Source organism: Garra rufa, chromosome 19, assembly GCF_049309525.1.
Source record: "Garra rufa chromosome 19, GarRuf1.0, whole genome shotgun sequence".
NCBI classification, from domain to species: domain Eukaryota; kingdom Metazoa; phylum Chordata; class Actinopteri; order Cypriniformes; family Cyprinidae; genus Garra; species Garra rufa.
In genome coordinates, this window is record NC_133379.1 from 17,842,419 (window position 1) to 17,868,790 (window position 26,372).

The following is a 26,372-nucleotide window of genomic DNA, read 5'->3' on the forward strand; positions in this document are numbered from 1 at the left end:
CTAATGGTTTCCACTACAAATACAACAAACCATCAACTTTTAACCATTAAAGCCATTTAAAATGTTTTCCTGTAGTTTGTTTTGGGACATATTCCACTAGGGATTTAGTGGTTTTAACAAGCCACCAACAGAAGGCGACAAATTACAAACAGAGATATTACCATTACCGTCTATGACCGTTACCATCACCATTACAGTTTCCATTAAAACCAGTACAATTCCCATTATAAACATTAAAACCATTGCAAATTCTGTGATGCTATTGTTCTATTGTTTCTATTGTTGTTGTTTTTTTAGCAGTGAACATTTTATTACGGGAGATGTCGTTTTAAAGACATAACATCTCGTTCGTTATTACGACATATCTGAGTGGAAAAAATCATATGTGTGTGGCAACAATGCGTCACCGTAATTTATGCATTATGATATGTAAAATGAAATGTTAACTACTCTACAAAACACACTGTATTCCAGTAAGCAAATACGTACTACATATCCCAGAATCCTTTTCTACCCATGCATGACGCAGCAAGGGATTAACCGGAAGGGACGTTATGGCTGCTTTCTAGAAGGTGAGGAAGAGGTACTGAGTGGTTGTTTTTATCTAAAATGTTCAGCTTAAAAGTGTTTTTTCATACGACTTGTAAAAATCAGCGATGAGTGAAAAATAAACTTTTAAAATTAGGCATTCATGCTTGCCGAGAGTACAGCTGATGAAGTGAAATCAGTCCTGTTAACACATGTGCTAATTGTGTGATATTTTTGTCTGAATAGTTAGTACAAGCTACTAACGTTACATTCCTTAGTCGAATATTGTTATGATTTCTCTTTGTAATTAACACACACATACATGCATGCAGAAACAGTTTAGTATAAATTAAATATGTAACGAAGTATGCCAGGTTAAAATTAAGCATGACATTTATGTTTATAGGACGAGTCAAAACCAGTTTGTTGTGATATAGCCGTACAGAATGCTTGCTTTATATGGCAGTCTGAAATTAAATGGAAATGCTGTCGTTTTATTCATGTGAGCTAAACGTGTGATCATTTTTAAGTTGTTTTGCAGTGTTGGAGGTAAATATGATGTGAGGTCATTTATATTTTCTTTACTTATTTATATTTTCTTCAGCATAACTACAGCTGGAGATGGAGACGAAGTCTGAGACGCTCTCGGCCACCATGGCTGACACCTTAAAAGTGTCAGAGACCAAAGAAACCACTACAGACCAAGAGGAAGACTGTTTCTATGATTGTGAGGACACTTTACCTGGTGAAGATGGAGATGCTGACGTTAGACACACAAAGAGGGAGCACAGTGACAAGCTGGAGTCACAGAATAGGACAGAAAATGAGAGACTAGAAAACTTGGATGGTACTGAGCGATTGTGTTCAGATAACTCATCAGAGGATTCTGAAGGGCACGAGGACAGTTCAGCTGAAAAGACATATGACTCTTTAACAACCGACCAGGATCCTGAGAAAAACAATGATGAAGAACAGGAGAAATGGGAGAGGTTTGTGGAGAGCGATGAGCAGACAGAGGACGACCCTGATTCAGAATTTAAAGAAGAGACGGTCAAAGTGAACGAGTTTGATGAGGAATACCTGCGCGAGCTGGAGAAAGACTTAACGGAAGAAGAAAAAGAGGTGAGTTGTCTTCCCCGTTTTTCACAACTTTTAAAATCTCCAGTTGCCCTGTAGCACATTTTACACCATTGCCATTGACATTCTCACTTGGTTTTGATTAGATTTTTTTTCTTCCAATTACAGAGTAGAAGAAAAGAGAGTTTGGAGCTGAAGGAGAAGGGCAACACACAGTTTAAGAGTGGTGGTAAGGCAATCCCACTGTTAAAGATAAACAGGCTTCCAGCTCTTCATTCAAACCTTTTTTTGGCACTACCTTCTGTTTATATATGAAAGGGGTCAGCATGTTCTTTAAAATAATGCTTTTATTCAGCAAGTATGCATTTATTTGATCAAACATTAAAGTATGTAATAAAAGCATATATTATATTTAAAAACAATTATACACTATCAGTCAAAGTAATTTTTTTAATAAGTTTCTTCTGCTCACCAAGACTGCATTTATTTGATCCGTAATTTGAAGTACAGCAAAAACAGTACAATTTTGAAATATTTCAAATGATCAAAGCTGAAAATAAATTTTCAGCATCATTACTCCAGTCTTCTGTGTCACATGGTCCTTCTGAAATCATTCTAACATGCTGATGTGCTGTTCAAAAAGCATTTATTTTTATTATCAATATTAAAACAGTTCAGTAATTTTTTTCAGGATTCTTTGATGAATTTGAAGATCCAAAGATCAGTATTTATCTGAAATAAAAAGCTTTTGTAACATTATACACTTTTTATATATATCCTTTTTTTTTGCTTTTAAATTGATCCAAAGGGTTGATAAAGACAGACATGTATAATGCTGTAAAAGATTTATATTTTAAATAAATGCTGTTCTTCTTTCTATTTATCAAAAAAAAAAAAAAAACTGAAAAATGTCTTCTCATCTGTTTTCAACATAATAATAATAATAATAATAATAAATGTTTTTGAGCAGCAAATCAGAATATTATAATGATTTCTGAAGGATCACGTGACTGGAGTAATGATGCTAAAAATTCAGCTTTGAAATCACAGGAATAATTTATATTTTAAAATGTTGCTGTTTTTGCTGTACTTTGGATCAAATAAAAAGCAGGCTTGGTGAACAAACAAGACATCTGTAAAAAAAACAAAAAAAACAACTCACTGTTCATAAACTTTTGACTGGTAATGTATTTCAAATAAATGCTGTTATTTTGAACTTTTTATTTTATCAAAAAATCCTGGTAATCCTTTTCAACATTTTGAACATTTTTAATAATAAGAAATGTTTATTAAGCAGCAAATCAGCTGAAGACTGGAGTAAAGAATTACATTTTAAACTATGTTCAAATAGAAAATAGCTGTTTTAAAATATAATAATATTTCATTATATTAATGTTTTTACCGTATTTTTGGTCAATTAAATGCAGCCTTGATGAGCCTAATGCCGAGTTCAGACTGCATGATTTTAGCCCCGATTTTGACTCGCCGACAGGTTTTGAGAAATCGCCGACAAATGCCCGAAATCACAGGCAAATCGGTGCTCGTTCACGTGAGTGACAATCACACAGTGTGAACTATCAAAGACGCGATTTGAGAGAATCGCCGACGGGTCCAGATATTTAGCATGCCAAATATTTCAGGGGTGTCGGCGATTCAAAATCCTGCCTTGTGAAAGGTGATCTGACTGAAAATAACATCGGCGATTACCTGCAGCCAATGAGACAGCAACATCCAGGCCAGCAGGAAGTTGGGGGAGGAGTTACGAAGGTATAGACCACAATATCAACAAGCATAGCTTCGGCTTCTTTTCTTTTCGCTGCAAATGAGTGCACATCCAATTTCTATGACAAGCTTCTTGCGGGCTACCATTTTTTTATAATAATCCCAGTCTCACGTGAGAACTTGCACGCCTGACCTCGCGTTGTTTCCATGTCACTTCTCGCGTGTGTTTGGTTGTGAGACGTAGTTTGCGGACCGGGACAAAGTTGTCGGCGATTCTTCCTATTGTAAAGTCATGCAGTGTGAAACCCCCTGTCGCCGATCCATCGTGCAGTGTGAACACAGCAGCGACAGAATGCTACCCCAGAGAGTCATGCAGTGTGAAAACATCTGTGACGCGATTGCTTTGAAAATCGTGCAGTCTGAACTCGGCATAAGAGTCAATATTCAAAATAATTCTACAGCCCTAAACTTTTAAACAAAGTCAAATTAGAAGTCACATGATGATGAACCAAAATATAACTAATTGCACTATGAAAATCATTCAATAACAACTTAAATTTGAGTCTATTTCTGCATCTCATTTCGGAGGCTCTGTTCTCCGAAGGTCTCAATTAAGAAAAATAACCATTCAATTACAAAATAGATACAATAGAAATTACAGTATTTTACACCTCACAAGGAATAACAGTCAATTTTATTACGGTTACTTTTTGTAACTAAGACATCCTTGATGACGTACGCACCCTAAAAATGTGACCTCCGGAGGACGCAGTCTCCGAATTGAGACATGACCTATTTCTTCCAAATGATATGCACTACAGATAATAACAACGTACTACTAGTTTGAATCAACTTGAAGGTTAATAATGACAAATCTCTGATGATTTTCACACTGAAGCTGTTGAAATTTGATGAGCTTCTGACATGTCATTTTTTTTTACAGAGCATGTAGAGGCTGAAGAGTCTTACACTGCCGCTCTGGGAGTGTGTCCTGTGTGCTACAGCAAAGAAAGATCCATACTCTTCTCTAATCGAGCTGCTGCACGCCTGCATCAGGTGAACTTTTGGGTGTTTTATGTAAATACAAAATGTATTTTACTTATTTTTAAAATTTTCTGAACACATTTAGTCCCTATGAGCTATTTGCTTAACTGTCTTCCGAGGACACACAGTGTTTGCTTACTGTACTGCACCACATAGATAATTATATAGCTTAAAATGTGTTCTTATAATCATATGCCCATATTGTTATTATTTCTTTGCATAAGCATGAATCAATGACTTGATAGTTAATAGGTTTAGTCTTTTAGAGTGTATTAAAACCAGTCCAATGTAATAACATTTAATATAATTATTACTTTGAGTGCTCAAATTAAAATTTTCTTAATTTTGTTGGTTACATGATCATTCATTTATTTATTTATAGTTTTGCATAGTAACTTTATCATTTTATCTCATAGGATAAAAAAGACAGCGCTATCAGTGACTGCTCAAAAGGTGAGAAAGTATCCGATACACATTGTGTTTTGTATCTAGAGAAAGTACACAACTCACAACACACATTTTATGGCTTTTTTATTTTTTGTTTCTGATGTATATCTTCATTTCCTTTTCCCGTGGAAATATAATTTGACATTTGCACTGCCATAAAACAAAGGCATTGTGACAATGTGTATTGTCTTGTCTTCCACAGCCATAGAATTAAATCCAAATTATGTCCGTGCCATTCTGCGGAGAGCAGAACTCTACGAGAAGACAGACAAGCTTGATGAAGCTCTAGAGGACTACAAAACTGTCTTGGAGAAAGATCCAGGCATCCCTGCAGCTAGAGAGGCTTGTATGGTGAGTGATTCTGCGTCAGTGGTTCTCAGCGCTTTTGACTCCAAGGCCTTCATTGTCTACAACAATAATAGAAATCTCAGCACTGCTAAATAGTGTAAATTACATATTAGGATTCACACTTTTTTTAACCAATAATTTTACATCACATTTAAAGTTGTTAATGATATACCGGATATATTAAAAATATATTAGACAAATGCCAAGTTCTGCCATGAAAGATGGTGCAAGATAATGGGTTGTTCACTCAAACTGAAGATGTTCTATGTTAAAATACTTGCCACAAGGTTCATGTTGCGTACGCAACCAGTGAGCTTACTGCTTTACATTTAAATGGCTGGTTAATAGTAGGGATGCTCATATTGCCCGTTTAACCGTTAACCGACAGTAAGAATTTTAACCGATTATTACTATCAGTTAAACGGTTTAAAGGGATAGTTCACCCAAAAATGAAAATTTGATGTTTATCTGCTTACCCCCAGGGCATCCAAGATGTAGGTGACTTTGTTTCCTCAGAAAAACACAAACTAAGATTTTTAATGAAAACCGGTGCAGTCTGCCAGCCTTATCATGGACGTCGATGGGCACCAAACCTTTAAAAGTAAACAAAAACATGCACAGACAAATCCAAATTACACCCTGCGGCTCGTGACGATACATTAATGTCCTAAGACACGAAACGATCGGTTTTTATGAGAAACTGAACAGTATTTATATCATTTTTTACCTTTGATACACAGCCACGTCCATCTGTCCTGAGCACGAGTTTGGCATCAGTCATGTCACATGAGCACGCGCTCTGGCGTAGAATACGCAAACACCGGAAGTGATCTGTCGCATGTATACGACACTCATTGTTTACACAGTGCACAGAGATTGTGGGTATAGCAGCTATTCAGAATGGTAATTACTTGCGCGTATCCTGATTGTTTAAACCGATTTAAAGCTAAAAGATTACGTTTGCTTGCGCAAACTCATCCGGGACTTTTCACTGATTTCCCCTTACGGCGTTTGCGTATTCTACGACAGAGCGCATGCACAAGTTACGTGACTGATGCCAAACTCGTGCTCATGACAGATGGACGTGGCTGTGTATCAAAGGTAAAAAATGATATAAATACTGTCCAGTTTCTCGCAAAAACCGATCGTTTCGTGTCTTAAGACATCAATGTATTGTCACAAGCCGCAGGGTGTAATTTGGATTTGTCTGTGCATGTTTTTGTTTACTTTTAAAGGTTTGGTGCCCATCCACGTCCATGATAAGGCTGGCAGACTGCACCGGTTTTTGTTAAAAATCTTCGTTTGTGTTTTTCTGAGGAAACAAAGTCATCTACATTTTCATTTACATTTTCATTTTTGGGTGAACTATCCCTTTAAAAGTTTTTTTTTTTTTTTTTTTTTTTTTTTTAAACGTTTGCTGCATGGTGAAAGAAAAAAAATTCTATTTGTAAGTTAACGTTATCTGTTTGTCTGTACATATTTTGCTGAGCAAGCTCCTGCTTTACCTTCACTTAGTTGATGTAACTGATGTGGCATATGCAACACGATGGCAATGGCGATATTGCGTTATCAGAGAGTGAATCCGTGAGTGAATGTATTCAAATCAATTTATTATAAACTCAGTACTCAAAATGGCGCTAGGGTGATGCAAAATAGAAGAATTGTTGAATAAAGTTATTTTAGTTTTTTAGTGCACAGAAAGTATTCTTGTAGCTTCAGAAAATTACAGTTGAACCTAGGGCTGGGCGATTAATCGAAGGCGATTGTCGTGCGCATTTTGTCAATAAAGCCGGTTCTTTGATTAGCCGTAAATCTCCAGCACCTGTTTTGAGATGGAGCAGCATAGTACACAGAGCCGTAGTTCACTTAGAAGCTACGCCTAATCGTGTTCATAATCGAAATCGATTTAATCGAACGATTATAAAATCGAAAAGAAATTTTTCGTTTGCGATAATGATAGCTGTTTGCGTAGCTTCTCAGTGAACTATGGTGCTGTGTAAAAAATGGTGCTACATCTCAAAGCACGTGAAAATACCACATTTAATAATATTTTTACTTAAAAAACTTACTTCATAACGTCAGCCAAGTGTTTAAAATGAATCCGTCTGTGAAATGATGTGGCTTCTTAGACATAATAACGCACAGAACATAGTTCATAATATTCTAAGCAGTGATTAACGCATTGCAGTATACATTATTCTAATGAAAATTACAATAATACGAACTTCAGTAAACCATATATCAGAGGCTCTCAACTCTGGCCCTCGAGGTCCACTTTCCTGCAGAGTTTACCTCCAACCTTGATCAAACTCACCTGCCTGTAACTTTCTAGTAATGATGAAGAGCTTGATTAGCTTGTTCAGGTGTGTTTGATTAGGGTTGGAGCTAAACTCTGCAGGCAAATGGACCTCGAGGGCCAGAGTTGAGAACTCCTGCCATATATTGTCATAGTAGTGTTTGTTAGTCATGTTGAATGAATGAAAGCAGTTAAATCTTCCGTTTATTCAGCTGCTGCTGCTATAGGTATTCTTTAGGTTTCTCCTTCAGGTGAGCACAGATCACATAGAAATGGAGATCACCGATCACCGTGCTTCACTAAAAGATACGCATGACAATCGCAGCTTCTGATTAATCTCGATTTCATTTCGTTTTATTGAGCAGCCCTAGTTGAACCACTGATGTCACATTGACTATTTTGTCAGTGTTCTTGGTACCTTTCTGGACCTCGAACATGGTAGGACCCTTGCTGTCTATGCAGGGTTAGAAAGCTGTCAGATTTCATCAAATTTATCTTAATTTGTGTACCGCAGACAAACGAGGGTCTTACAGGTTTGAAATGATATGAGGGTGAGTAATTAATTACAGAATTTTAATTTTTGGGTGAACTATCCCTTTAATGTTTCTTGATCTCAAATCAACAGCATCGAACTATGGTGTTTTGTGCACAAACATAAGAATTAGCAATCGAGACTGATTGGAAACTTGAAACTGAAACTTTTTTTTACTTTGAAGACTTTCTGATTTTCGAAATTTGTCTTTCACAGCGATTACCTCGGCAAATTGAAGAGCGAAATGAGAAGCTGAAAGAAGAGATGATGAGTATGATTCAGTTTTTCTTATACAATAACAGTATCTCACATTTCAGCAACCATTTTAGTATACCTTCTTAAGGGACAATACTATAGAAATGAAACTTAAATATATTTTAGAGTAGTCAATGTGGAATCAAGATGGGTTCCGTTTGTACTCGTTCTTTGCGTCAGGTGTAGAACCTGGCTTTAAAAAAACAGATGCATGAGTGCTGCCAGCATTGCTTTAAAGGTTGCAGAAGTAAAAGGTCAGCTTGTCAGTGCTCAGACCATACGCCGCACACTGCAACAAGTCAGTTTGAATAGGCGTCATCCCGAAAGGAAGCCTCATCTGAAGCTGCCTCACAAGAAAGCCCACAAACAGTTTGCTGAAGACAACCTGTCCAAGAGCATGAATTACTGGAACCTGTATGTCCTGCGGTCTGATGAGACTATAAGATAAACGTGTTTGGCAATGCCCTGGTCAATCAATCAAGAAAATAGTGTCTTACCTACAGTAGCATGATGGTCTGGGGCTGCATGAGTGCTGCTGGTTCTGGGGAGCTGCAGTTCATTGAAGGAAACATGGATTCCATTATGTACTGTACATTCTGAAGCAGAACATGATGCCTTCCCTCCAGAAACTAGGCAGTAAATCTATACTGCTATACAAGCTGCACATTGACTACTCTAAAATATATGCAAGTTTAATTTCTATAGTATTGTCCCTTAAAGGAACACTCCACTTTTTTTGGAAATAGGCTCATTCTCCAACCCCCCCCCCCCCCCGAGTTTCCACGAGTTTCCATATTAGTTGTATTTAAAACTTGACTCTTCTGTAGTTATATCGTGTACTAAGACCGGTGGAAATGCAAAGCTGCGAGTTTCTAGGCTGATAAGATTAGGAACTACACTCCCATTCCGGCGTAATAGTCAAGGAAGTTTGCTGCCGTAATAAGGCTGAAGCAGGAGCAGTAATACCACGCAGCACATGTGCAAATGCTAAACTAACTGGGAACTCATTTCTGATAATACTCCGCCTGCTTCGGCCATATTACGGCAGCAAACTTCCTTGACTATTACGCCGGAATGGGAGTGTAGTTCCTAATCTTATCAGCCTAGAAACTCGCAGCTTTGCATTTCCACCGGTCTTAGTACACGATATAACTACAGAAGAGTCAAGTTTTAAATACAACAAATATGGAAACTCGTTGGTCATTTTTGAACGCGATGCTATTGGTCTAATAGGATTCAATGATCTATGCTAAGCTATGCTAAAAGTGATATCACCAGAACAGGAGAACGGCTGAATGGATTTCAAAACGGTAAAACCCAACTTATTAACTCGGGGGGAGTTGGAGAATGAGCCTATTTCCAAAAAAAGTGGAGTGTTCCTTTAAGAAGATATACAAAAAATGGTTTCTGAAATGTGAGGGGTGTACTCACTTTTGTGAGATAATGTATATTGTGATTATTTTCATATTGTGTTTGTGGTATTACACTTTATTTTATATAAAATGTCTTCTATTGTTACCTCTGAGACATCCAGACACTGGAAACAAAGTTTGTACTGCTAAGGAAAATTATTTTTAAGGGAGTTCACACTTCGGTTCACTCTGTACATGAATCAACTAACACAATAAGTTAAAATACAAATATTTGCGTCTTAATTTCGTCTCTTTCAATGTTCAAACCCTCAATCATTTAACAGATCAAATCCTAGAGCTTTTATTTCGTCATAATATTGGTGAAATGCGGTAAACTTAATGGCAAATTCACACACGTTGTGTTCCCAAATAGGTGTTCACCTCCACTTTCAGACATGAAACCTGTGGGAAGCAGCATATACTGTGTGAACTGAGCTGCTTTGTAAACACTATTTACTATCACAACTATAAGCTGCATGAAAATAAATGAATGCAGTGCTTCGTTCTGAAACACGAGGTGCAGCAGGCTATTATACCTCTTAATTAAATTGCAGCATTTGGTTTGATAATCGCAGTATTCCAAACACATAAGCACAGAGGTTCTCAACTATGGCCTTTGAGGTCCACGTTCCTACAGGGTTTAGCGCCAACCTTGATCAAGCTTACTTGCCTGTAACTTTCTAGTGTTCCTGAAGACCTTGATTAGCCTGTTCAGATGTGTTTGATTAGGGGTGGAACTAAACTCTGCAGGAAATTGGACCTTGAGGGCCAGAGTTGAGACTGCTACTTTAGCAAATAAACGCACATGTGAAATATGACTACACTGTAATTTAGCAACTCTCATAAGGCTGCAGAAATTGTGATTTCAGTCTCTGAGTGCTGCAGTGCAACAGTGCTGTTCATTTTGAAGGTTTTCTGGAAAATAAAAGACACACAGTTGCTATTAAGCATGTTGCTATTAGAAAGTTTTAGATCCATGAATTGGTATGTTTCAAAGAGTCCTTTCAAACCAAAGAACCTTGGATTGAAAAAAGCCTTTGTTGCAACCATCTTTGAAATCTCTAATGCAGTCTTCCTGAATTTTGCATTTCCACTAAAGCATAAATTGCACTGCATTGAGACAAAGGCTTGTGGCTGTCTGATAATTGGCCAATCTTTGACACTTGACTTAACGTTTGTTTTTTTGTCGACACATTGTCAGACAATTAAACATTAATACATTTGCATTAATATTGATCATAAAGACCAGTTGATCTCTAAAACAGTAACTAGTGTAGCTTTCTCAGAGAACACGCTGGTATTGTTTGTTTCAGGGTATTAATGAATGTTGCAGCCACTGTGGGTTTCCTCTAAAGATCAGATTTCCAGTTTGAGGAAAAGACTGTTGCTGTCAGGCTGAATTTCCTGCAGTTCTCAGTGAGGGTGTGGCTGTTCAACACTTCATATTGATCTCACTGCAGTCCCAGTCACAGAGACAAAGCTCTCCACAATCACTTTACACTTTTAGACTCTTCACCCTAGACTTGGTAATAGAGAGTTTGAACAAGGAGACCCCCGTTACATATTGCATAAAATCGAGTGCATTTAAAGCCTAGCCTATGAAACATATGTACCATGTAAATGTATTTACACACGTAATTGATTAAAACTTTACTAATAATCTAATAATGTTCATTTTATGAACCCCTGGCAAAAATTATGGAATCGCCACATTTTGTCCTTTTTTTTTTTAACTGCTGGCTAATTAGCATTTCAGATATGTTTAGATATTTGTTTCAGAAATACAAATTACAAGCTGATTTCATAAGTTTTTCCTCAACTTTGAATGATTCCATAATTTTTTCCTTTACTTGATATGGAAAATAATGTTCCATTAATTCAACTATTTTAATTTCATTTGTTTGAGGTATGTTTCACATATCCAGTGTGTTGAATAATTAAACAAAAATTGTTTTGTGTCTCATCCATGTTTGGTTTATTTGTTTTAATGTAAGAAAATTGGGTGAACATCTTCTAAGTCTAGTGATTCCATAATTTTTGCCGGGGGTTGTGCATTTAAATTTTATTGAATGCATTTTAATATTGGAGGGATATTTTATTATATGTGACCCTGGACCACAAAACCAGTCATAAGGTTAAATTTTACAAAACTGAGATATATACATCATATGAAAGCTCAATAATTAAGCTTTCTATTGATGTATAGTTTGTTAGGATAGGACAATATTTGGCTGAGATGCATCTATTTGAAAATCTGGAATCTGAGGATGCAAAAAAATCAAAATACTGAGAAAATCACATTTAAAGTTGTCCAAATTAAGTTCTTAACAATGCATATTACTAATCAAAAATTACATTTTGATATATTTATAGTAGGAATTTTACAAAAAATCTTCATGGAACATGATCTTTACTTATTTTCCTAATGATTTTTGACATAAAAGAAAAATCAATAATTTTGACCCATACAATGTATTTTTGGCTATTGCTACAAATATACCCCAGTGACTTAAGACTGGTTTTGTGGTCCAGGGTCACATATGTATTTAATAGAAATAAACTATAATTTAAGTTTGGTGTCTGTTATATATAATTTATTCCTGTGATGCAAAGCTAAGTCTATAATCATTCTAATATGCTGATTTATTATGAATGTTGAAAATGGTTGTGCTGCTTGGTATTTTTTAGAAACTTTAATTTATCAAAGAATCTTCAAAAAGTATCAAAGTCATTTTTATTTCTAATAATATTTTATACATTATATATTAATGTTTAAAACGTTGTTACAAAATATTTCAGTTTCAAATAAATGTTTCTTCTATATTCAAAAAAAAAAAAAAAAATCCTAAAATATACATAAACTCAACATGTTTTTATCACCAAATCAAATCATCATAGGTTCACGTGACCATGTGATCAAGACTGGAGTAATGATGCCTCAAAATTTAGTTTTGCATCACAGGAATGAAGTACATTATTAAATATAATAAAATACAAAAAAAAAAAAGTATGAATATTTTACTGATCAAATAAATGCAGTATTGGAGCACAGGAGACTTTCAGAAATGTCTTTTCTGCTTACCAAGCCTGCATTTATTTAAACCGAAGTACAGCAAAAACCGTAACATTTTGAAATATTTTTACTATTTAAAATAACAGTTTTTTTTTGTTGGAATATATTTTAACTTTTTTATATTTATATTTATATTTATTATATTTTATATTTTAGCATCATTACCCCAGTCTTCAGTGTCACATGATCCTTCAGAAATCATTCTAATATGCTGATTTGCTGTTCAATAAACATTGTTTATTATTATTAATATTTAAACAGTTGACTACATTTTTTTCATGATTCTTTAATGAATAGAAAGATGCAACTATCAGCATTTATTAAATCAGTATAATCAATACTTTTATTTAGCAAGGATGCTTTAAATTTATTAAAAGTGATGATAAAGACATTTAATAATGTTATACAAGATATCTATTTCAGATAGAAATTTCTATTTATCAAAGAAACCTTAAATTATACTCAGCTGTTTTCAAAATAATAATAATATTTTTTGAGCAGCAAATGAGAATATTAGAATGATCTCAGAAGCATCATGTGGCTGGAGTAATGATGCTAAAAATTCAGCTTTGAAAACACAGGAATGAATTACATTTTAAAATAGATTCAATTAGAAAACAGTTTTTTTAAAACAATAATATCAATATTTCAAAATTGTACTCTTTTTGCTGTACTTAGGATCAAATAAATGCAGGCTTAGTGAGCAGAAGAGATTCTTAAAAAAATGTTAAAAATCTACTGTTCAAAAACTTTTGACTGGTAGTGTATATATAATTAATTTTGATTATTATTTGTTAATACTACCTGTTAAAAGCATACCACCTTCTGTATTCATAGCTTTTGTTGTTACCAGATAATTAATTGCAATCTCTTTTCTTCTCAGGTAAGCTGAAGGATTTGGGCAACATGGTGTTGCGACCCTTCGGTCTCTCCACCTCCAACTTTCAGGTCAACCAAGACTCCAACACAGGATCCTACTCCATTAATTTTGTTCAGAATCCCAATAACAACAACAGATAGCTATCCGGAGTGTTTTTATAATGTGACGCGACAGTCAACTGCCCCATTCGAGTGCACTAATTCGTTGATGCAAGTAATGTAAATTGTTTTTCCATTGACCAATTACATTATCAGCTGATGTCAAGTGGCTTTAGATTTTTGGGGGTGAACTTTTATGCCTGTATTAAATAGATATTCAGTTGTTTTTGGCATGCCAGAATGTACGTTTGCTGTGAAGCTGGTGTTGGTGATCTGGACTGTCAAAAATCATGAGCAGTGAGATAATGGCCTTCATCCAAACCGTATTCAACCTTACCTGCGTTCACATTAAACCAGCAAATAAAATCCTGTCTGCTTTATCCATTGTCATTTCTTGAATGTATTTAATACAACACACAGCTAGGTACAAGGCAAAAAAATGGTTTATTTTCAAAGAGATATACATTTAATACAACAATAAAACAAATGAACGCCCACGACCACCATCTTCATATGTATAGTCAGAAGAGCGCTCCGATTGTACTGAAACGCACATATGTACAACAGCAATCGCTCTTAATTCCCTTCTTACAGGCCTAAGGTAGAGCGTGTGCAATGAATGACGCTAACAGGAAAACCTTGAAGCAAAATATTGTACGAGTGAGAAATAGAAAAGATGCCTTCTTACTGTCACGTATAATTAGAAAATCATTAATAAACGGAGGCGAGCGCAAAAAAAGTCAACCAGTGGCTCGGAGTGACTTGTAACGCTGTACAGATTGCATTGATCGGTGCCACGGAGTGGAAAACTTCAAGCTCTCTTCAAGAACAGTCTAGACTGTATTAAGGCTCAGAATTTCAGATGCTAGGAAAGAACACTGGGATTTCATCCAAGACTAGAAGCTGTTAATTGTACTGTGAAGCATAGCACATGCAATATTTATTGCATTTTTACATCAAATATTTTAATAAGTTATCTTCACTTTTCTTTTTATTACAAACAAACACTTAAAAACCCTGCTTTAACGTGTGCCGGATCGCCACCTGCAATCCAAAATGGCCGTTGTGCGAGTGTCCTTTCACATGCTTTAAACAAAAGCCAGCTTAAAAGAAAAATCTGGACTGAAAAATTAATTTCAGCATGAGCAAGCGGGAAATAGGTGGAGAGTCTGTTCATTTTTATAAATATATAATTCTTTTCTTAAATAAAAATAAGTTCTCCATTACACCTGCATCTCCAAATGTGGATGGCTCCTCTCATCTTACTGGCTCTTGACCAATGGCAGTGCTTTGGGCAACAGACCAATCAGCAGCCCTTCAGAGTTGCAGCACTGGATGGGAAGAAAAAAACAACAGAAGGTCAGATTTATATCTCAAACAGATATTAAATTATAAAAAAACAATATGCACTTGCACTCTCAAAAACAAAGGCTCCAAAGGGGTGTTTTTGTGTGATGCTATGGAAGAACAATTTTTGGTTCCCCAAAGAACCTTTCAGTGAACAGTTGCTAAAAGAACCATTTTGAAGAACATTTTCTGCCTTTTCAACCTTTCCTGCATTTTGGAAGGTTCCAAGGATGTTGAAGGTTCCGAATGACCCGATGAAGAACCTTTATTTTTAAGAGTGTGAGATATAATGTAAGATTCTAAGATCTTAAAAAAACGAAGATCTTTGTTTACTGTTACTGGTTAATAATAGAAAAAAAATCTAATCTTATGTGTGAAGAACTAAAATCAGCTTTTTACTGCGTCATACGATGGACCACTGCACTTAAAATGACTCTTTACTGAAAGAATAGTTCAGGCTTATTCAGACTTTCATCTAGGAAAGCTATTGACTTGCTCCCTACTCCATAACAGACATTATTAGACAAAATATGGTTCACAAAATTGAGCAAAAAGTGAGCAATTGAGTATTACTTTTTGACATTTGCAATTTGCAGAAATATTTCCTAATAGGATGCCAGGCCCTTGATGTTTCTTACATGTGTATTGAAAACCAAGTCAAACATATAATAGAATTAAGGTCACTTTACATTAAAGTTTCATGTCACGCACAGCTGTTTTTCCATTGTAGCGTCAGATCTTATAAAGCTGGGAAAACGTGGACGCTGACAGCATGAAGACCAACTCGCACAGCAGACATCCACTTAAATGTCAAATCACTAAAACTATTTATGACAACCCTTCAGTCTGCCCTACGGTTTTCTCATCTGTTTGCAGGTATGAAAATCTGTTTAATTTTGGTTTGTTGCGAAATGATAGAAACAGTCACTAGTTTGGTTGGGCTGTCAAGTGAATTTTTCATTCGAGAAACACATGGAAAAACAGCTTTCCCCCAAACAGGGTTGTGCAAATATGGTTTGGAGTGAGAAACGGTATTAAAAAGATAAAATACAAAAATGATGACGACTAGGTAAAATTCTTGAAGTTCACAGTTTATTTATATACTCTTAAAACATCAGAAAACATGTACACAATATCTTCAACTGTTATTTTTTTTTCAATGGTTTTACAGCATTCTCTGACCTGCAAACAGATAGAAATAATAAAAGTAAAAAATAAGATGCTGAAATGAAACAAAGCCAACCACCAAAATAAATACCGTTTTACTCCTTTACACAAACCTCCGTCAGTCAGTCAGTGTGGTCTACCAAGCATTGTTTTGTGTTTTCCTCGAGTCATCGATCTCTACCTGCTAAGTCATGTGGAAAGACCAAGTTATCTTACAGTATGTCCCTTCTCAGGTGTGTCAATATAACTGGACAGTTTAAGATGCTAATGGATATGCAATGCAAGGACATAACCATGATTACAGACAAGAAATAAAAACAAAGAGATAATGCTCATCCACACAAATAAAATCACTGGTTCTCAGCATTGAAATAAGATCCAGGCTGTTCATCTTCAGATCAGTCAGGCAAAATACATGTTGAACATTTACATACAAGCCCTATTTTGCAAATAGTGAAATGACAGAAAATAAAGTTCAGGCACAACAAATCAATTTAAAACACCTTAGCAAAACATTTCAGATGAGAAACAATGAATACTGGAATCACTGAACAACTAAACCAGCCAGAGGCCCATAATTATGACGAACATATTCACACATATGAGAACTGCTGCTTTGTGCGCCACAGTTGACAAGTGTTTTCATCGAGTTTCCAAACGGAACTCATTTTAAAGAGTTTTGCATTCCACTGCAGCTACATCAAAACTTATAGTTTGCTTCTTGATGTGATATGCCTAAACATACGAAGCCATTAAAAATAAAAACAAACAGCTCATTATTCTATTTAACACATATGCACTCCCAAATTCATGCAAAAAACGAAATCGGGGTGGCAGGAACATTTTCGCCATAATCAGACATATAAAAACAGTCGCAAAGACGCAAACATATGACAACGGCAGGAGGGAGCAAAACAAGTGGAGGAAAAAGAAAAAGAAGCTGTGAACAGGGCAAGTAGATTAGGGAGGAATGAGCTTGGGAAGCAGATGTTGTAGCTGCGAGGGGTGGGGAAAGAGGACGCACAGATAGGCTGGCAGGTTTCTCCGTGTCTGAGGTGGTACTCTCTGCGTTTACAGAGTCGCTGTGCTCTCCTCACAGTGGCACTTGAGGTGACTTCGGCTTACAGGCACCTCCCCCCGTAACAGCAGCACGACGGGCCGCAAAGCCAAGGCTGGCCAAGAGCCACGCCTAGAATGACAGCCGTCTGCTCGGATCACTGCGCTCGGATTAGTCGTCTCAGAACGTCTGAGAAAGATCAGCACCAATTGAGTCCCTTTTTCTACCTGAGCGAGGCACTACCCAACAGGGTCAACTAACTTCTATAAGAAAAAAAAACAATTTGAGGATGGCCTAAGTGAAAGACTTGAGTTCATGTAAGGGAGAGTGGACATAAAGACTAGAAACACTGTAGTGATAGAAAATGCAGCAGAACCTGTAACACCTTCTCTGATCATCCGAAAGGAAGCATTAGCTGTGCTAAGTTTGGGATCCAGACTAAGTAGCAGTCGACTGGGCCACCGTTTGAGAATGGGTTCAAGCATAATGCCTAATTCTTCAGGCGAAAGCTATTCAAATCTTCAAAATCCCACCTTGAGACATTGACCAAGAACAACTCGAGGCAAACAAGTATTGTTAGCACTCGAGAACCCATAAAACCTTTTGTGTTTGAAACAAATCTATGTCATCTGTTTTCAGGATAATAGATGTGTGGTGATATGACAAGACTGGTTACGTAGGAGTGGACACTAGATACTCGACATGGGAACTGTTTGCTTTCAGTTATTCGATTCCCTACTTTTGCTTTCTCAATGAAAATAAATTAGTCCTGGTTGCCTGGCTGACGGTTTTCTGGATTTCAACTCTGGAAGCTGACTGGGTACAGCAAAGTTTGAGAGGTGTCAGAAGGGGCCAACTCGAGTGCCTGTTTTGCCTACCTTACCGAGGCATGCCGCCTCACGTCTCAAACTGAGTTAGCAAGGCTCGGACCTCGGGCGTGAGCTGCTTGGCAGCCTTGGCGGCCTCAGTGATGGCTTTACGATACAGGCCCTTTCTCTTCTTGTCAAAGCGAGACTGAAAGTTTTCTAGAAATGGGGCGAGTTGAGTAATGGCCAGGAAGGAAGTGGTGGGCGACCCAAACCAAGAGACCCGGGCCTCCTGCCTGACTAAGAGCCCATTATCTTTGCGACTCACTGTGATGGCTAGGATGCGGGCGGGCCACCAAGGGAAGCCGAGGATTTTGGCCCAAACAATGTCCCCTACGCAAATTGTCCTGCCATCCAGGGCAACGCACTTGGTGACGTTTTTGGAAAAGACGGCAGCTTTGAGGGATTTACTGCGCTTTTTGTCGTCCTTAGGAGCAGAGGGAGAGGCAGAGGCAAAAGCGGAGGATGTGCCAGGGGCAGGGGCCGAACGCAAATCACCAGGAGGGGGGAAGTCAAACGTTTCGGTAGAGCTACACTCAGAGTTTGATGACTTTAAGTCATCTGCGCTATCGACGCTGCACATGGAGGTACTAGACGAGTCAAGCTGGCTGGGGTTAAGGGTCATGTAGACCACTAGGTTGCCAGCCTTGCTCCCACGCGTCTCCCGCTTTTCCTCCCGCCCCTCCTGTTCCTCTGGCTCAGCTTGGGGTTCCCTGTATTCCGGGGCTGGGAGGGGCTCGGGTTGGGCCTGGCTGAGTAGGGACTCAATTGCTTTGTCTGGCCTCTGGGGTTCTACAGCTGTGGCGGCTTGGCTTGCGGAGCAGGAGGAGGAGGAGGAGCGTGTGGAGGTGCAGCGGGGCACGGCTGGTTTAGGCAGCGGTAAACGGCCCCCTCCCGGCACTTTCTCCAAGCAAGGCGGCTTACATGAGGAAGAATCGTTCTCTTCATTACGGTACCTTTGGGGCTTGATGCGCATCCTGGGTGGCAGGGGGTTGGAACCTGGACCTCCTCCACTGATCTGCTGCAGTCGCCTGGTGAAGTGGACCTTTTGGTGGGCTTCCTGGAGGGCAGCGGCCCTGGTTATGGCCTTGGTGTTCCCGCCGCTGCCTGTGACTGTCTCTCTTTGTCTTCTCTGAGCCTTGGCCATCTTCAGCACCTCTCGTGCCTTGGAGTGGTCAACGTTTTTGCTCTGAAGCACTTTTTTGGCATTGAGCTGCACTCGAGTGTTGGCCGAGGATGCCGTCGTAGTAGACACCCCTTTCACCATTTTGTTCCCTGCAGCTGCACCTTTGACCTGACTGTGGCCTAGAGAAGAGGCGGCCGAACCCTGCCGTTTGGGCCCGTCAGTACCACGACCCTTCTCGTCCGAACGCGGATCACTACGGGGCCGCTTACCAGCAGCTACCGCTGCACTGTCATTACGCCGTCTTTTGGCATCGTCACTTCGGCAGTCTGAAATGGGGCCTCTGCGTGTCTCACGTTTGTCCCCTTGCACCACAGCCCCTTTACATTTATCGCACAAAACTTGTCTCGGTCGGAGCTTGATGGCATTCATTATAGAAGTGGGCTCCTCTCGATACAGCCTACGCTTGGGCCGCTTGATTTTGCGTGGTAGAGGCTGAGGTAACGACTGGTTGTAGGTGTCCCTGATGAACAATGGAGGTGGATAAGGGGCCCCCTCCTGAAACAAAGGAGGTGGTTTTGAGGTCCATGGGTTGGGACAGGGCTGGGGTGCTGCAGGAGTCTCAGCAGGGTCCTTCAGAGGGGCGTCCGGAGCATCCGCAGGGTCCTTAATGGGGGCATCACTAGGTCCTTGAGTGACACCCTTATCTGTCTCTGACTGGAATGCTTCCGTCTTTAGCTGCATAGATTCTGGTTTGTCCTTATATTCTCTCTTGGGGAACACGGTTATAGGAATCCCATACGGCCCAAACCTGAGGTACAGAAAAAGAGAAACAACAAAGATACTAAGATTAAACTGACCCACACAAGGACGTTGGGGACTAATCTCTAAAAAGCTATTAATATGCAATAACAAAATCTAGCATATTTGTTTGTTCTATCATATAGCTGAAGAATTATTGTGAAGTCTTTCATTATTTTGCAAGAAATGTTAAGCATCAATCACATTATTGTTCTGTTTATATTTAAACGTCACTTGTCATATCATCTTGTCATGTTTGTATTCATGAGCAGGGGAAAAAGGATGAATAACTGACAAAGCAAGAGTACAGATTATTTTCTGCAACAATAATACAGTCCCATACAACAAGGAAAATGCATGATAGGATAAAATGTCTCAAACTGTGGTGGCTTTAGTTTTCAAAATTACAGTATTCTTTTAAGCGTAGTACATTTTATTACATTGTAATAGTACATATACTACTACAAAAGGAGGAAAAACGTTCCTACTTTGTCTGAAAGCTGATCTTGTTTGGCCCAAAACATGATATTAGAAGCAAAGAGCAATGAAGCAACCTTGCTAAAAAACGTTATACTAAAATGTCCTTGGATGTCAAAAACAGACACTTGGGGCTGACAGAAACATTATATGTGGCAATCACCCTGCTCACAGTTTTCATATCCAATGTGGGTCAACTTACTGCACAAATAAAAATTAATAATTTATATTCTGCAGAGTAAAGTACTAACCACCATACAGTTTATTTCAGAAGTGAATCGACACCTTTGCATACAGGGGTCTAGCTTTAGCTTTAAGAGACACACAAAAATGCATGTTGTAATACACTTGTGTAAAAATCAGATAATATATGTGACCCTGGACCACAAAACCACTCATAAGTAGCATGGGTATATTTGTAGCCAACAATACACTGTATGGGTCAGAATTATCGACTTTTCTTTTATGCCGAAAATCATTAGGATATTAAGTAAAGATCATGTTCCATTAAGATATTTTGTAAATTTCCAACCGTAAATATATATATATATATATTTTTGAATAATAAAATGCATTGCTAAGAACTTCATTTTCACAACTTTAAAGGTGATTTTCCCCTCAGATTTCAGATTTTCAAATAGTTGTATCTCAGTCAAATATTGTCCGATCTAAACAAACCATACATCAATGTAAAGCTTATTTATTCAGCTTTGGTCCAGGGACAAATATATTTTTAATCTAGTTTGCATACCGTCCTGTAGAACAAGAGTGTAAAACACTGTCCCATAAAAAAGGGCTGAGTCTGTGATCTGTTAACTGGCAGAGGAACATACACTGGACCTAACTTGCAATAGCTTGCACTTAAGGAGGAAGTGATCTGACAATCCGGAGATATGTTTCTCCCATTAGAAGTTTCATCCAGAAACTAGGAATGATCTAACGTTAAAAAATGCAAATGAAGGTAGCCTTTAGAGCAGAAGCTAAAAATAAACTGGACAGTATGTCTGGCAATCCACTTCAACAACATGACACTGACTGTGTTCAAGTTCACTCAGTGTACTGCGGCTGTTACGTCACAGAGGAACAGTGGGACCTTCAGAAGGAAATTATTCCACACCCAAGACATTAGCTGCTTTTAACAAATTACTGAATGAATAGCCATCTCTCTATACGTCACCACATCCAGTTTGTGTCACCACTCCAAAACATCAGCAATTACACTGAAACCATTAAAGACAAAATGGAAATTGAAGAAAGGAAGGTCAAGTTTTTCCCCACACACCCTTACAGATGCCCTACTAACATGAAATTAGCTGAGCTAGTGACACTTTCAATTAAGAACATCTTTCTGCTTCTGTTTGACATTGAGAGCTGAAATGCATTTCATCATTACCATGTTAAACACAATATCAACGCTCTCAAAGCTTCACAGCTCAAAGCTCACAGGTGTGATGTTTAATTAATTGGTTGACTTATGTGGCTTGCCAGCATTGAGAAATTTCCCTATAAGTGTCATTTCCACTTGATGTAATAATCACTTCCTAACAATGTGGCTGCACAGGTTCTTCAGGACGCATTCCCTACACAGCAACATCACAAGAATGTTTCATGTTGATTTCTCTCAAGTGAGAAGTGAACCGAGAGACTGAAGATCCCACTGCAGGCCGTGTGGATGGCACTATAAATTGGGCTCCGCTATGATTCATCCCTGACACCGAGAGAAAAGTGTGAACGAGGGTGTTGAGACAGCCAAACTGTGGGAGCAATTTTTAGGGTGTTAATCACTAACATAACACTGTTTTTCCCCCTGGTTATTACGATCATGTATACCTAGGTACATGTCGGCAAATGGGTGACATGAAAATTCAAGTGACAGCAGTGTCCTGCAATGATAGATTTCAATGTTTGTATTCATTCTTTTAAAAAGTAACTTGTATCACTTTACTTTGTAAAATGAATTTGCCTGCCACCAGTTATACAGTTGAATGGGCCGTTGAAAGCTTGAATGTGATTGGCAGACAAACGTTCTAATGGTGTGCATTATTTTCAAGGAAACGCATGGCGAATGTAGTTCCATGCAGCTCTTGACCGCATTACATGTCTAGATCACTTCGCCACGTGATATCAGTTATTTCAAAGGTCCTTACAGCCTAAAACTTTTGACTGGTGGTGTATGTATTAAAAAACTGTATTGTACTATATTCTATTCTATATTCTACTCTGCTTCACCACTTCGGTGTGCATTATTTTCTAAGAATTCAACGGCCCGTCATCAATTATTCCTTACGCAAGTGAAAGATGGTCCCACCAACCCTTATTGAATATAGTACAATACAGTTTTTTAATACATGCGCCACCAGTCTAAAGTTTCTGAACAGGAAGATTTTTTATGTATTCATTTAAATAAGTCTCTTTTGCTCACCAAGCCTGCATTTTATTATCTACAGTACAGCAAAAACAGTAAAATTTTTAAATACTTTTACTATTTAAAATAACTGTGTTCTATTTGAATATATTTTAAAATGTAAAATTTATTCCTGTGATTTAAAAGCTGATTTTTTAGCATCATTACTCCAGAATTCATCCTAATATTCTGAGTTGCTGCTCAAAAACATGTATTATTATTGTTATTTTTATTTTAATTATTATGTTAAAAACATAAAAAATCTTCAGGTTTCTTTGATGGTGAAAGTTCAGAAGAACAGCATTTATCGGAAAAAGAGTGATGTCTTTATCATCACTTTTGATTCTTTTGAAGCATCCTTGCTAACTAAACGTATCCATTTCTGTAATTTCTTAATGTTTCTTAAACAACAAATCAGCATATTAGAATGATTTCTGATACTGAAGACTGGAGTTATGATGCTGAAAATTTAGCTTTGATCACAGGAATAAATTACATTCAAAAATATATTCAAATAGAAACCAGTTATTTTAAATAGTACAATTTTTTTACAATATTACTGCTTGACTTTGAATCAAATAAATGCCAACTTGGTGAGCAGAAGAGACTTCTTTAAAAAAAAACACATTACAAATCTTATTGTTTAAAACCGTTCAACTGGAAGTGTAATTTTTTTAGAAAAATAAAATAAGTAAAATAATAAAATAAGATTTTAAAACCACAGGGACAGTTTACCATAAAGTATAAAATAATTTCTAAACTCAAATGCAATGGTGAAGATGTTGTTTATCTGTCTGATAGCTACTTTGGTAACTATGCTGGATGAATAAGTGTAATTTCACACTGTAATTTCTTTGCACAGACACCGTGTTTACCTTTTGGAAAGGTCCATGAGTACCCCAGAGAAGATCTTCTCGCCTAATCGAAACGACACTACAAGCGCATCGTCGATTATGTGATCCAGCGTAACTCGAACCTCGGTCCCGAGCACCAGACGCTCGACCGTGTCGGGTTCCGTCGAACCCAAAACCTGGTCTTTCGTCTCCGACTCCCTTTCGGGTTCGCTGAGGTCCGTTTTGAAGCTCTGCTGATGAAGAGGATGCGAGCGCACTTCGTCCGACTCTGCTGATGAGATGAGCGACTGATCGACCACCGCTGGAAGTTCGGGAGAGTCCTTACTGGAAACAGTAGAAAAGTCACTAATACAGCTCTGACCCACCGATTCTCCCAGCGAGGTCTCCTCTGCAGTGGACAGAGAGTCCAGGTGATCTGAGGGGTGCGGGATGTCATGTAAAGCATCCTCGTGAGTTTTGAGCTCCGACCCGGGAGCATCGTTTGCGGGTTCGGGCTCCGGGTCCGGCTGCGTGAAGCCTATGAGTTCACACTCCAGATCGGCGGGATGGCTTGACACGGGATTGGAGTCATATTCGACAGCCAGAGACAGTCCAGTTTCAGGCTCCGACGGAACCTGAGCGGGAAGGGAATGCAAGAAGACCACAGAGGGCTGGGAGTCGGAGATGGAGCTGGGGAGCAGAAGGCAGGGGCTGGTTTCGAGAGCACTGACCTCGTTTGCAGCCTCCACCTTCGGCGAGAAGGATTCCTCGTAGTCAGAAACGTCCGTGCACCTGTAGTCCATAAGCACGGTCTTCTCGGCTGTGCCCAAGCGGCCCCAGGAACCCCCAGTGTCGATGCGCTCACCGTCCGCATGGACAGCGAGGGCTTTTCCCGCGGCTTGAAGGTCCGGCCTTCTGATTTCCATTTGGACCTGGCTGCATTCCTGAACTGCATCCACGTCGTCGGGTTGGTGACAAAGCTCCATTTCCGGGACGGAGTGCGCCTCTAGGTCGACCACATGCTCTCCTGGCTCGGGTTCGTATTCCACCCCGTCCCCCGCTGTTGTTGATGCCGCAGCAGCAGCAGCTCCTGGCTCCGCAGCCACGGCCGCCATTTTCTTTCCGCTTTGCAACTACTACTTGGCCCTCTCCTCCTGATAAGATAAGAGCCCGCCCACTTACAACTACTGACACTTCCTATTGGCCGCTTCAACGTGCGTTCTTTGTTGGTTGGCTCACGTTCTTGCCGTTCAAAGGAAATCCCTTGAAACACTATTGTGATTGGCTTCTATTATGTCAATATACTTTATTATGAAGATACAACTTTCCTGCCACTAGGGGCGATGTTGAGTTGTATATTTACGTTAGGTTTGTTGGTGTGGTCCATTTTTTTATCTTCAGAAACGTTCAAACAGTGTTGTCATCAAAGGAACTGAAACGTAAACTTAAATTAAAATGAAAACCAAATTACAAAATTAACCCTCCAGTATTTTTATTTGGGAGCCACACCTGTGTTGTTTGCCAGTCAAAACAGACCTGAGGCCATATCAAGTACTAATTTAATTTTTGTTAAATTAATATACTATATTTAAAATGGACCACAAAACCAGTCATAGATTTATACATTTGTTAGGACAATATTTGGCCGAGGTACAACTATTATACTGCAAAAAAAAAAAAAAAAAAAAAAAATCAAAATATTGAGAAAATCACCTTTAAAGTTGTCCAAATGAAGTTCTTAGCAGTGCATATTACTAATCAAAAAGTCAATTTTGATACATTTACTGTAGAACATTTACAAAGTATCTTTATGAAACATGAGCTTTACTTAATATCCTAATGATTTTTGACACAGGCCTAAAAGAAAAAAAAATATTATTTTGACCTATACAATGTACTCTAAGATTGGTTTTGTGGTCCAGGGTCACAAAACCAGTCATAAGGTTAAATTTGACAAAACTGAGATTTATACATCATATGAAAGCTCAATAAATAAGCTTTCTATTGATGTATGGTTTGTTAGGATAGGACAATATTTGGCCGAGATACATCTATTTGAAATCAGAAATCTGAGGATGCAAAAAAATCAAAAAGACTGAGAAAATCACCTTTAAAGTTGTCCAAATTAGGTTCTTAACAATGCATATTACAAACCAAAAATTACATTTTGATATGTTTACAGTAGGAATTTTACAAAAAATCTTCATGGAACATGAACTTTACTTAATTTACTTAATGATTTTTGGCATAAAAGAAAAATCAAAAATTTTGACCCATGCAATGTATTTTTGGCTATTGCTACAAATATACCCCAGCGACTTAAGACTGGTTTTGTGGTCCAGGGTCACAAATGTTAAAAAAAAAAAAAAAACAATAAATAAAATGAATATAATTTTTCAATGAATGCAGTGTTTCAGTTAAAAATAGAGCAAAAGTAATTAAAATCCAGTGAACTGAGGCAGATTTGCTCCAACTTATGAAAAACACCTGTAATAACAATTGTAGCCATTAATACTACAATAACCATGTAGTAACCATTAAATGGCTGCATATATTAAGTGCTGTGTATTCCCTAGCTACTGAGC

General features: G+C 38.1%; 2 protein-coding genes across 3 annotated transcripts; one reads left to right on the forward strand and one right to left on the reverse strand.

The window, feature by feature from the left end:
• The first annotated feature begins 536 nt into the window (after positions 1–536).
• Positions 537–14,092, forward strand: ttc1 (tetratricopeptide repeat domain 1). Of its 2 annotated transcripts, none has more exons than XM_073824770.1 (8): positions 537–572; positions 1,133–1,650; positions 1,774–1,834; positions 4,271–4,383; positions 4,788–4,824; positions 5,021–5,169; positions 8,211–8,265; positions 13,618–14,092. In XM_073824770.1, exons 2-8 carry the CDS (start codon positions 1,150–1,152, stop codon positions 13,752–13,754), a joined length of 1,053 nt encoding a protein of 350 aa, XP_073680871.1. In that variant the 5' UTR covers positions 537–572; positions 1,133–1,149; the 3' UTR covers positions 13,755–14,092. The 2 variants fall into 2 exon arrangements, with proteins under 2 accessions (XP_073680871.1, XP_073680872.1); XM_073824771.1 differs by having other exon boundaries at positions 550–583.
• Positions 14,093–16,129: 2,037 nt separating this feature from the next.
• Positions 16,130–25,195, reverse strand: pwwp2a (PWWP domain containing 2A). Its single transcript, XM_073824444.1, has 2 exons — positions 23,830–25,195; positions 16,130–20,083 (listed from the first exon to the last, which is right to left on the reverse strand). Exons 1-2 carry the CDS (start codon positions 24,900–24,902, stop codon positions 18,181–18,183), a joined length of 2,976 nt encoding a protein of 991 aa, XP_073680545.1. The 5' UTR covers positions 24,903–25,195; the 3' UTR covers positions 16,130–18,180.
• Between the last annotated feature and the right edge of the window lie 1,177 nt (positions 25,196–26,372).

Excerpts from the sequence above, each read along its gene's own strand:
- ttc1 (XM_073824770.1), top strand. The coding sequence starts at position 1,150 with ATGGAGACGAAGTCTGAGACGCTCTCGGCCACCATGGCTGACACCTTA. Across the intron at positions 4,384-4,787 it reads CTGCTGCACGCCTGCATCAG|GATAAAAAAGACAGCGCTAT; the intron begins GTGAACTTTTGG and ends TTTATCTCATAG. Across the intron at positions 5,170-8,210 it reads CAGCTAGAGAGGCTTGTATG|CGATTACCTCGGCAAATTGA; the intron begins GTGAGTGATTCT and ends TGTCTTTCACAG.
- pwwp2a (XM_073824444.1), bottom strand. The coding sequence starts at position 24,902 with ATGGCGGCCGTGGCTGCGGAGCCAGGAGCTGCTGCTGCTGCGGCATCA. Across the intron at positions 20,084-23,829 it reads CTCATGGACCTTTCCAAAAG|GTTTGGGCCGTATGGGATTC; the intron begins GTAAACACGGTG and ends TCTGTACCTCAG.